The sequence below is a fragment of the Nomascus leucogenys genome, unplaced genomic scaffold (genome assembly GCF_006542625.1).
Source record: "Nomascus leucogenys isolate Asia unplaced genomic scaffold, Asia_NLE_v1 Super-Scaffold_285, whole genome shotgun sequence".
Lineage (NCBI taxonomy): Eukaryota > Metazoa > Chordata > Mammalia > Primates > Hylobatidae > Nomascus > Nomascus leucogenys.
The window spans coordinates 3,841,955-3,853,901 of NW_022095770.1; the positions used below are offsets into that span (position 1 = coordinate 3,841,955).

Below are 11,947 nucleotides of genomic sequence, written 5' to 3' on the forward strand. Positions count from 1 at the left end.
CCAGGTTCAGGCAATTCTCCTGCCTTAGCCTGCCAAGTAGATGGGACTACAGGCACACGCTGCCATGCCTGGCTAATTTTTTTTTTAGTTTTATTAGAGACGGGGTTTCACCATGTTGCCCAGGCTGGTCTCAAACTCCTGAGCTCAGGCAATCCGCCCTCCTCGGCTTCCCAAATTGCTAGGATTATAGGCGTGAGCCACTGCGCCTAGCCAGTTTTTTAAAAAAAATATATATTTTTGCCTTCAATTTAGACTTGCTCTTTAGGCCCTCTATGTCACTGTTTGTGTCTGTATGTATATATGTGTATTTTTCAACTTTTTTTTTTTTTTTTTTCGAGATGGAATCTTGTTCTGTCACCCAGGCTGGAGTGCAGTGGTGTGATCTTGGCTCACTGCAACCTCCGCCTCTCGGGTTCAAGCAATTCTCCTGCCTCAGCCTTACGAGCAGCTGGGATTACAGGTGCCTGCCACCACGCTCGGCTAATTTTTGTAGTTTTAGTAGAGACGGGGTTTCGCAATGTTGGCCAGGCTGGTCTCAAACTCCTGACCTCAGGTGATCTGCCCGCCTCAGCCTCCCAAAGTGCTGGGATTACAGGCTGAGCCACCCCGCCCGGTCATGTTTTTCAACTATTAACTCATGTTCTTCTCATTTACTCTCCAGCAAACTGAAGACTAAAATGTACTTGGCTCTCCAATCCTTAGAACAAGATCTTTCTAAAATGGCAATTATGTACTGGTAAGACTGCTAAAACCTTAATTCTGCATGATCCCTTGAGTTTTTCTCCAGGGAGATTAGGGTCCTATTTTATACATCTCTATTAAGCCTGTATGATAATATGTCCTTTCTCTTCCGAAATGATGATTGTATTCGAACTTCTGAGTATCAGTATCGTTAAGTTGTTGGTTACCATAGGTTTTATCTCAAGACTCATCAGACCTGGAGTCCCATCTGAGAAATAATAGTCTAAGTATAATTTTTGTTCACCATACTACATACTGGTGTGTACTTGGAAATAATCCCTTTACTTTGGAGGTGAAATACATTTGCTATATGCTCAATTACAAGACAGAACCATTATGATAGTATTATAAGACTTTGGGCCGGGCGTGGTGGCTCACGCCTGTAATCCCAGCACTTTGGGAGGCCGAGGCGGGCGGATCACCTGAGGTCACGAGTTCGAGACCACCCTGGCCAACATGGTGAAACCCCGTCTCTACTAAAAATACAAAAAATTAGCCGGGCGTGGTGGCGGGCGCCTTTAATCCCAGCTACTCGGGAGGCTGAGGCAGGAGAATCACTTGAACCTGGGAAGCGGAGGTTGCGGTGAGCTGAGATTGCACCACTGCACTCCAGCCTGGGCGACAAGAGCGAAACTCCGTCTCAAAAAAAAAAGAAAAGACTTCGGAGAGGTGAACTGAATATCAGTGTGTACCAAGACCATCAGGGATTAAATATAAGCAAACATAGATCACTTGTCTTACAGGAAAGCAACTAATGCTGGTCCCTTGGATAAGATTCTTCATGGAAGTGTTGGCTATCTCACACCAAGGAGTGGGGGTACGTGATCCTATTTTGCTTGTTTAGAAACATGTCTAATTTAAGTTGAGGGTCATTACTTTTCATTTCACCTTTAGTTTGTTTGTTTATTTTATTTTTTTGAGACAGAGTCTCACTTTGTTGCCCAGGCTGGAGTGCAGTGGCATGATCTCGGCTTACTGCTCCCTCCACCTCCTGGGCTCAAGTGACTCTCATGCCTCAGCCTCCTGAGTAGCTGGGATTACAGGTGTGCACCACAATAGCCAGCTAATTTATTCTATTGTTGGTAGAGACAGGGTTTCACTGTTGGCCAGGCTGGTCCTGAACTCCTCGCCTCGACTGATCGGCCTACCTTGGTCTCCCAAAGTGCTGGGATTACAGGCACGAGTCACTGTGCCCAGCCTATTTATTTATTAATTTTTATTCTTTTTTTTTTTTTTTTTTTTTTTGAGACGGAGTCTTGCTCTATCGCCCAGGCTGGAGTGCAGTGGCGCGATCTCAGCTCACTGCAAGCTCCACCTCCCAGGTTCACGCCATTCTCCTGCCTCAGCCTCCTGAGTAGCTGGGACTACAGGCGCCTGCCACCACGCCCGGCTAATTTTTTTGTATTTTTTAGTGGAGACGGGGTTTCACAGTGTTAGCCAGGATGGTCTCAATCTCCTGACCTCTTGATCCGTCCACCTCAGCCTCCCAAAGTGCTGGGATTACAGGCATGAGCCACTGTGCCTGGCCAATTTTTATTCTTATGTATTTGTTTATTTTTCTTTTTTTTTCTTTTTTTTTTTTTTTTTTTTGAGACAGAGTCTCGCTCTGTCACCCAGGCTGGAGTGCGGTGGCGCGATCTCGGCTCACTGCAAGCTCCGCCTCCCGGGTTCACGCCATTCTCCTGCCTCAGCCTCTCCGAGTAGCTGGGACTACAGGCGCCCGCCACCACGCCCGGCTAATTTTTTGTATTTTTAGTAGAGACAGGGTTTCACCGTGGTCTCGATCTCCTGACCTCGTGATCCGCCCGCCTCGGCCTCCCAAAGTGCTGGGATTACAAGCGTGAGCCACCGCGCCCGGCCTGTTTATTTTTCTTGAGATAGGCTCTCACCAGGCTGGAGTGCAGTGGCACAATCTTGGATCACTGTAACCTCTGCCTCCTGGGTTCAAGGGATTCTCCTGCCTCAGCCTTCCGAGTAGCTGGGATTATGGGCATGTGCCACCACATCTGACTAATTTTTGTATTTTTAGTAGAGATGGGGTTTCACCATGTTGGCCAGGCTGGTCTCAAATTCCTGACTTCAAGTGATCCTCCCTCCTCGGCTGCCCAAAGTGCTGGGATTACAAACAGGTATTAGCCACTGCACCAGTCGTATTTATTTATTTTTGAGACAGGGTCTTGCTCTGTTGCCCAGGCTGGAGTGCAGTCGTGCAATCATGACTTACTCTAGCCTCAACCCCCTGGGCCCAAACAATCCCCCTAACTCGGTTTCCTGAGTAGCTTGGACTACAGGTGCAGGATACCATGCCTGGCTAAGTTTTGTTGTTTTATGGAGACATGGTCTTACTATGTTGCCTAGGCTGGTCTTGAACTGGGATCAAGTGATCTTCCTGCCACTGCATCGCAAAGGGTTGGGATTATAGGCATAAGCCACTGCGCCCGGCCTTATCTTGGGTTTTATAAACATATAAGCAGAGGGAGAAAATTACCAGATGTTTGTGTATTTTGTGATGATTTCTTTCTTTTTTTTTGTTTTTTGTTTTTAGGCAGAGTCTCACTCTGTCTCCCAGGCTGGAGTGCAGTGTTGCGATCTTGGTTCATTGCAACCTCTGCATCCTGGGTTCCAGCAGTTCTCCTGCCTCAGCCTCCCATGTAGCTGGAATTACAGGCATGTGCCACCATGCCCAGCTAATTTTTGTATTTTTGCCAGAGACAGGGTTTCACCAATTTGGCCAGGCTGGTCTCGATCTCCTGACCCTAGGTGAGCTGCCTGCCTCGGCCTCCCAAAGTGCTGGGATTATAGGTGTGAGCCACTGTGCCTGGCCATTTTGTGATGATTTCTAAGCTGTCAATACCTGTCCTCCCCATTTTTGTCCTTATCTTTTTTGAGACAGAGCCTTGCTGTGTCCCTCTGGCTGAAGTACCGTGGCAGGAACATGGCTCACTTCAGCCCTTAACTCCTGGGCTTAAGTGATCTTCCCGCCTCAGCCCCCTGAGTAGCTAGGACTTCAGTCAAGTGCCACCATGCCTGGGTAACTTTTAACAATTTTTTTAGAGATGGAGGTCTCACTGTGTTGCCTAGGCTAGAGTACAGTGGTGCAGTCATAACTCACTGTAGACTTGAACTCCTGGCTTCAAGTGATCCTCGAGCCTCAGCCTCCCAAAGTGTTGGGATTGTAAGTGTGAGCCAGTTCACCTGGCCTTTTTTTTTTTTTAGTCAATTGCGTGAAATAAATTGTTAGTCCCAGAATCCATACTTCTGTCATCTATCTTTTTTTTTGAGATGGAGTCTTGCTCTGTCGCCCAGGCTGGAGTGCAGTGGCACGATCTTAGCTCACTGCAACCTCCACCTCCCAGGTTCAAGCAATTCTCCTGTCACAGCCTCCCGAGTAGCTGGGACTACAAGTGCAAGCCACCATGCCTGGCTAATTTTTTGTATTTTTATTAGATACGAGGTTTCACCATGCTGGCCAGGCTTGTCTTGATCTCCTCACCTTGTGATCTGCCTGCCTTGGCCTCCCAAAGTGCTGGGATTACAGGTGTGTGCCACCACACCCAAGCGCCTGTCATATTTCTTTATTTTTTATTTTTATTTTTTGAAACGGGGTCTTGCTCTGCCTTCCAGGCTGGAGTGCAGTGGCACAATCACAGCTCATTGTATCCTTGACCTCCCACCTTATCTTCCTCAGTAGCTGGAACTACAGGCACTCACCAGCATGCCAGGCTAATTATTATTATTATTTTTGAGACAGAGTCTTCCTCTGTTGCCAAGGCTGGAGTGCGGTGGCGCGATCTCAGCTCACTGTAACCTCTGCTTCCTGGGTTCAAGCGATTCTCCTGCCTCAGCCTCCCGCATAGCTGGGACTACAGGCACGTGCCACCATGCCCAGCTAATTTTTTGTATTTTTAGTCAAGACGGGGTTTCATCATGTTAGTCAGGATGGTCTCGATATCCTGACCTTGTGATCCGCCCACCTTGGCCTCCTAAAGTTGTGGGATTACAGGTGTGAGCCACCAAGCCTGGCCAATTTTTTGTATTTTTAGTAAAGATGGGGTTTCACTATGTTGGCCAGGCTGGTCTTAAACTTCTCACCTCAGGGGATTCACCTGCCTCACCTCCCAAAGTGCTAGGATTACAGGCATTAGCCGTCGTGCCTGGCCTATTATTATTATTTTTAGAGGTGGAGTCTGACTGTGTTGCCCATGCTGGTCTCAAACTCCTGGACTCAAGTGATCCTCTTGCCACAGCCTCCCAGAGTGCCAGGATTACAGGTGTGAGCCACCAGGCCTGCCATATTTCATAAGCTGTTTTGGAGCATGACTCTTCATATATGTTAAACTACTTTCTTGAATATAGGTTTATATAATAAATGTTAATGTTTTCTGTATTTGTAATTTACCTGATAAAGATACAGTTATGAGTTTTATTTTTTATAGGTCATTTAATGAACCTGAAGTACTATGTCTCTCCTTCTGACCTGCTGGATGACAAGACTGCATCTCCCATCATTTTGCATGAGAATAATGGTAAGACTTTAATTGTAAAGGAATTAAAGGTTTTGTTTGGTGCCCAGCTTGCCTTTAATTTCTGGTTTGCTATTCTCTAATGAGTTTGCTGACCTTACCATTTGCACCTTATACACACAACACCTCACACACATGTATATGTGTGTTCACAAGTACATACATATGTATATACACACATACATAATAGGAGCTTAGTAAGTACTTTTGGGCTGGGCACGGTGGCTCACGCCTGTAATCCCAGCACTTTGGGAGGCTGAGGTGGGCAGATCATGAGGTCAGGAGTTCGAGACCAGCCTGACCAACATGGTGAAACCCTGTCTCTACTAAAAATACAAAAATTACCTAGGCATGGTGGTGCGCGCCTATAATCCCAGCTACTCAGGAGGCTAAGGCAAGAGAATTGCTTGAACCCAGGAGGCGGAGGTTGCAGTGAGTCAGGATTGCACCACTGCACTCCAGTCTAGGTGACAGAGTGAGACTCCATCTCAAAAAAAGAAAAAAGTACTTTTGAATAAATAAGTAAATGAGCAACTCATAAGAAGAGATATAAACCGTCTGACCTGAGATAATCAGCTTACTCATTGTTTTAAAAGTGAAGAAGGATGGTCATGGTGGTTTATGCCTGTAGTCCTACCTACTTGGGAGGTTTGGGCAGGAGGATTGCTTGAGCCCAGGAGTTTGAGACTGTAGCATACCATGATCGTGTGTGTAAATAGTCATGGTACTCCAGTCTGGGCAACGTAGTGAGTTACTGATCAAAAAAAAAAAAAAAAGTGAAGTTTTCTAAATTTAAGAACTATAGTAATGGACATTATATTCTGTTTGCCCTTAATACAAGAAAAGATAAAGAGAAATAGACTGCTGGGCATGGTGGCTCACGCCTGTAATCCCAGCACTTTGGGAGGCTGAGGTGGGCGAATCACCTGAGGTCAGGAGTTCGAGACCAGCCTGACCAACATGGAGAAACCCTGTCTCTACTAAAAATACAAAATTAGCCAGGCGCGGTGGTGCATGCCTGTAATCCCAGCTACTCGGGAAGCTGAGGCAGGAGAATCACTTGAACCCGGGAGGCGGAGGTTGCAGTGAGCCGAGATTGTGCCATTGCACTCCAGCCTGGGCAACAAGAGCGAAACTCTGTCTCTAAAAAAAGTGAAATGGGCCGGGCGCGGTGGCTCACGCCTGTAATCCCAGCACTTTGGGAGGCCGAGACAGGCGGATCACGAGGTCAAGAGATCGAGACCATCTTGGCTAACACGGTGAAACCCCGTTTCTACTAAAAAAAATACAAAAAATTAGCCGGGCGTGTTGGCGGGCGCCTGTAGTCCCAGCTACTTGGGAGGCTGAGGCAGGAGAATGGCGTGAACCCAGGAGGCAGAGCTTGCAGTGAGCTGAGATCGCGCCACTGCACTCCAACCTGGGGGACACAGCGAGACTCCGTCTCAAAAAAAAAAAAAAAAAAAAAAAAAAAGTGAAATGGACTAATACCTCCTTAGGTCCCTTTGTAGCTTCACTCATTGACTCCATCCCTTTATTGTTTGTTTGTTTGTTTATTTATTTATTTAAGATGGAGTCTCACTCTGTCACCCAGGCTGGAGTGCAGTGGTGCGATCTCAGCTCACTGCAACCTACGCCTCCTGGGTTCAAGTGATTCTTATGCCTCAGCCTCCCAAGTAGCTGGGACTACAGGCATGCACCACCACACCTGGCTAATTCTTGTATTTTTAGTAGAGATGGGGTTTCACTATGTTGGCCAAGCTGGTCTTGAACTCCTTACCTGAAGTGATCCACCTGTCTTGGCCTCTGAAAGTGCTAGGATTACAGGTGTGAGCCTTGGCGTCAGGCTCCTTTATTGTTATTATAATTTGGCATGGGGGATGGGGTAGTTCTCACTGTGTTGCCCAGGCTGGAGTACAGTGATTTGATCACAGCTCACTGCAGCCCCCGAAGTCCTGGGCTCAAGCCATCCTCCCGCCTTGGCCTCCCAAAGTGCTAGGATTACAGGTGTGAGCCAGTGCATCAGCCTGTCCTTTTATTATGATCCTACTTAAATGCATTCTGAAGAAAAAATAAGTAAACATTGATACTGAGCCCTTCAGAAATGATGTTATTGGACTGCATTGTTTCTTGTGTTTTATTTACTGACAAAAATTATTGGTTGGTTAGAAAGGTAACTTCCAGGATTTCTAATTTTTTTATTTTTCCCACAGACAGAGTCTCACTCTGTCACCCAGGCTGGAGTGCAGTGGTGCGATTTCGGCTCACTGCAACCTCCGCCCCCCAAGTTCAAGTGATTCTCCTGCCTCAGCCTCCTGAATAGCTGGTATTACAGGCGCCTGTCATTGCACCTGGCTAATTTTTGTGATTTTAGTAGAGATGCAGTTTCACCATCTTCTGCAGGCTGGTCTTGAACCCCTGACCTTGTGATCCACCCACCTCACCCTCTCAAAGTGCTGGGATTACCATCACACCCGGCCTGATTTCTAAGTTTTATAGAACTACAGGCCTTGCCTGGTGGTTCATGCCTGTAATTTCAGCACTGTGGGAGGCTGAGGTGGGTGGATCAACTTTAGGCCAGGAGTTTGAGACCAGCCTGGCCAACCTGATGAAACCCCATCTCTACAAAAAATACAAAAAAATTAGCCAGGCATGGTGGTGCATTCCTGTAATGCCAGGTACGTGGGAGGCTGAGGCATGAAAATTGCTTGAACCTGGTAGGTGGAGGTTGCAGTGAGTCGAGATCACACCACTGCATTCCAGCCTGGACAGAGCGAGACTCTGCCTCTGATAAAAAAAAGAAATAAATAGGCTGGGCTCGGCCGGGCGTGGTGGCTCACGCTTGTAATCCCAGCACTTTGGGAGGCCGAGGCGGGCAGATCACGAGGTCAGGAGATCGAGACCACGGTGAAACCCCGTCTCTACTGAAAATACAAAAAAATTAGCTGGGCGTGGTGGCGGGCGCCTGTAGTCCCAGCTACTCAGAGAGGCTGAGGCAGGAGAATGGCGTGAACCCGGGAGGCGGAGCTTGCAGTGAGCCGAGATCGTGCCACTGCACTCCAGTCTGGGAGACAGAGCGAGACTCCGTCTCAAAAAAAAAAAAAATAAATAAATAAATAGGCTGGGCGCAGTGGTTCACACCTGTAATCCCACCTGTAATCCTAGTCCTTTGGGAGGCCAAGATGGGCGGATCACGGGGTCAAGAGATCGAGACTATCCTGGCCAACATGGTAAAACCCCATCTCTACTAAAAATACAAAAAATTAGTCGGGCATGGTGACAGATGCCTGTAGTTCCAGCTACTCGGGTGGCTGAGGCAGGAGAATGATGTGAACCCGGGAGGCGGAGCTTGCAGTTAGCTGAGATCACGCCACTGCACTCCAGCCTGGGTGACAGAGCAAGACTCTGTCTCAAAATAAATAAATAAATAAATAAATAAATAAATAAATAAATAAATAAAATATATAAATAAATAAAGGAATAACAGCATCTGATAAATTATAGCTGACAAATATTGCAAAAATTAACCTCTTAAAACATACCGTGATCCCCATCATTTGTATTACTTTGAGGAATACCCTTTTTCTTTCCTATCCCCAGTTTCTCGATCTTTGGGCATGAATGCATCAGTGACAATTGAAGGAACATCTGCTATGTACAAACTCCCAATTGCACCATTAATTATGGGGTCACATCCAGTTGACAATAAATGGTAAGTTAAATATAATTTTAGAGTGGCAAAGTCAATTTTTCTGAAAGCGCAGTATGGAACAACTTTTAACCTGGCTCTTACCCCACTTGAATTTCTAGAGGTTGGCCTTTTGTTTTATCCATTCATTGATTTCTCTTTTGTTCGATATCTGAGTGTTCCTCTCCAAAGTCTGCTCATAGAACACATTCTTTGCACTGAGAGGGAAAGAAGAGAACTGTGCTAATTCCTCTGGCTTAATGAGTGCCCCCTTTTATCTTATGTTCATTTGGAGTTACATTGGAGTAATAACTGGAGAACATGCCTCAGCATAAATGTTTGATTAAATTCTACAGTGTTAACCAATAGCATGTCTGGGAATTGGGGGTAGGAAGTTTCACAGAGTGAGCTTTTGAGAGTTTGTACTTATGTGTCTGTGTGATACATACATGTTTAAGAATAGGTGTTTGTGGGCCAGGTGCGGTGGCTCACGCCTGTAATCCCAGCACTTTGGGAGGCTGAGGCAAGCGGAACACCTGAGGTCAGGAGTTCAAGACCAGCCTGGCCAACATGGTGAAACCCTGTCTCTACTAACAATACAAAAATTAGCCGGGCGTGGTGGTGGGCACCTATAATCCCAGCTACTCACGAGGCTGAGATAGGAGAATCCCTTGAACCCGGGAGGCAGAGGTTGCAGTGAGCCAAGATCGCACCATTGCACTCTAGCCTGGGCATTAAGAGGGAAAATCTGTCTCAAAAAAAAAAAAAAAGGTGTTTGGGTTTTTCATTTTTATATCAAGTCAAAATCCAACGCTTCCACCCTCTTTTTTTTGAAGGACCCCTTCCTTCTCCTCAATCACCAGTGCCAACAGTGTTGATCTTCCTGCCTGTTTCTTCTTGAAATTTCCCCAGCCAATCCCAGTATCTAGAGCATTTGTTCAGAAACTGCAGAACTGCACAGGTGAGTTTTGAGCATCAGGATCTATTACTTGTTATAAGTGTGAAAAAGAAACTTCAAAGTCAGGTTATCGTGACGTCTTTCAGTCTTACATGCCTCATTGAAATATTAACTCGTAAAGATGTTATAGTGCTTTGTACTAGTAAATGCTTAGTAAGAACTCTTTTGGGTGAATGAATGTAGATATCAAGGGGAAACTGAGCTGTCAGCGTTTTCATCTTAACATGATCATTATATTGATTCTTGTTTTTCCAGGAATTCCGTTGTTTGAAACTCAACCAACTTATGCACCGCTGTATGAACTGATAACTCAGTTTGAGCTATCAAAGGACCCTGACCCCATACCTTTGAATCACAACATGAGATTTTATGCTGTAAGTAAAGCCCTAGGGAGCTAGAATGTTATAGGTTATGTTTGGACCCAAGATCATAATCTTCATTATTGAGGTCAGATATGTTTCTTCGAGACTGCTGGATCATGTCCTATTTAGTAAGGCAGGAAATTACAGAAATCTCAGAAATGGGCTGGGCACGGTGGCTCACGCCTGTAATCCCTGCACTTTAGGAGGCCAAGGCAGGCGGATCACGAGGTCAGGAGTTCGAGACCAGCCTGGCCAACATAGTGAAACCCCGTCTCTACTAAAAATACAAAAAATTAGCCATGTGTGGTGGCAGGTGCCTGTAATCCCAGCTACTCGGGAGGCTGAGGCAGGAGAATGGCTTGAACCCGGGAGGCAGAGGTTGCAGTGAGACAAGATTGTGCCATTGTGCTCCAGCCTGGGTGACAGAACCAGACTCCGTCTCAAAAAAAAAAATCTCGGAAATGTACTGAAATAAAAGGGCATGAGCTTCCATTAGGAAACAACAATGTACGTTTCTTTGTTGAATTTTTTGGGTGATTGGCCGGGCGCAGTGGCTCACACCTGTAATTCTGGGAATTTGAGAGGCCAAGGCAGGTGGTTTACTAGAGATCAGGAGTTTGAGACCAGCCTGGACAACATGGTGAAACCCTGTCTCTACTAAAAATACAAAAATTAGCCAGGTGTGGTGGAACATGCCTGTAATCCCAGCTACTTGAGAGGCTGAGGGAGGAGAATCACTTAACCCGGGAGGCAGAGGTTGCAGTGAGCCAAGATTGCGCCACTGCACTCCAGCCTGGGCAACAAGAGCGAAATTCTATCTCAAAAAGAAAAAAAAGAGGCTGGGTGTGGCGTTTCACACGTCTAATCCCAGCACTTTGGGAGGCCGAGGCGGGTGGATCACGAGGTCAAGAGATCGAGACCATCCTGGCGAACAGGATGAAACCCCGTCTCTACTAAAAAAATACAAAAATTAGCTGAGTGTGGTGGCATGCGCCTGTAGTCCCAGCTACTCGGGAGGCTGAGGCAGGAGAATCGCTTGAACCTGGGAGACGGAGGTTGCAGTGAGCCATGATCGCGCCATTGCGCTTCAGCCTGGCAACAGAGTGAGACTCCGTCTCAAAAAAATAAAAAAAATAAAAGAAATTTTGGGTGATAGACTCTTTTTTTTTTTGAGCTGGAGTCTTGCTCTGTCGCCCAGGCTGGAGTGCAGTGGTGAGACATCTCAGCTCATTGCCAGCTCTGCCTCCCGGGTTCATACCATTCTCCTGCCTCAGTCTCCCGAGTAGCTGAGACTACAGGCGCCTGCCACCACGCCTGGCTAATTTTTTCTATTTTTAGTAGAGACGGGATTTCACCGTGTTAGCCAGGATGGTCTCGATCTCCTGACCTCGTGATCCACCCGCCTCGGCCTCCCAAAGTGCTAGGATTGCAGATGTGAGCCACCTTGCCTGGCAGGGTGACAGACTCTTAATGGTATTTTGAACTTTTAGAATATCATAAGTAGGTGTTATAAATTCTTACTGTTTAATTCTTTCAAGTGCTATGAGCTTAGAATCTGGAAAGATCCTGAAAGTAATTACAGAGAGGAAAATGCTGGAAGCAATAATTATGAGGCTGGGCATGGTGACTCACACCTGTAATCCCAGCACTTTGGGAGGCCAAGGCAAGGCAGATCACT

At 46.5% G+C, this 11,947-nt stretch overlaps 1 protein-coding gene across 4 annotated transcripts in view; it reads left to right on the forward strand.

The window, feature by feature from the left end:
- Nucleotides 1-11,947, forward strand: part of MED1 (mediator complex subunit 1) — a 50,234-nt gene that overhangs the window by 20,110 nt on the left and 18,177 nt on the right. For all 4 annotated transcript variants that reach the window (XR_004028976.1, XM_030808086.1, XM_003278306.4 and 1 more), the window contains 6 exons: nt 662-736; nt 1,485-1,558; nt 5,178-5,267; nt 8,862-8,973; nt 9,786-9,910; nt 10,163-10,281. Coding sequence is in view for 3 of the 4 variants with exons in the window: in XM_030808086.1 (XP_030663946.1) it covers nt 662-736; nt 1,485-1,558; nt 5,178-5,267; nt 8,862-8,973; nt 9,786-9,910; nt 10,163-10,281 (595 nt within the window). In the remaining variant the exon portion in view is untranslated. The remainder of the gene's footprint in view (nt 1-661; nt 737-1,484; nt 1,559-5,177; nt 5,268-8,861; nt 8,974-9,785; nt 9,911-10,162; nt 10,282-11,947) is intronic.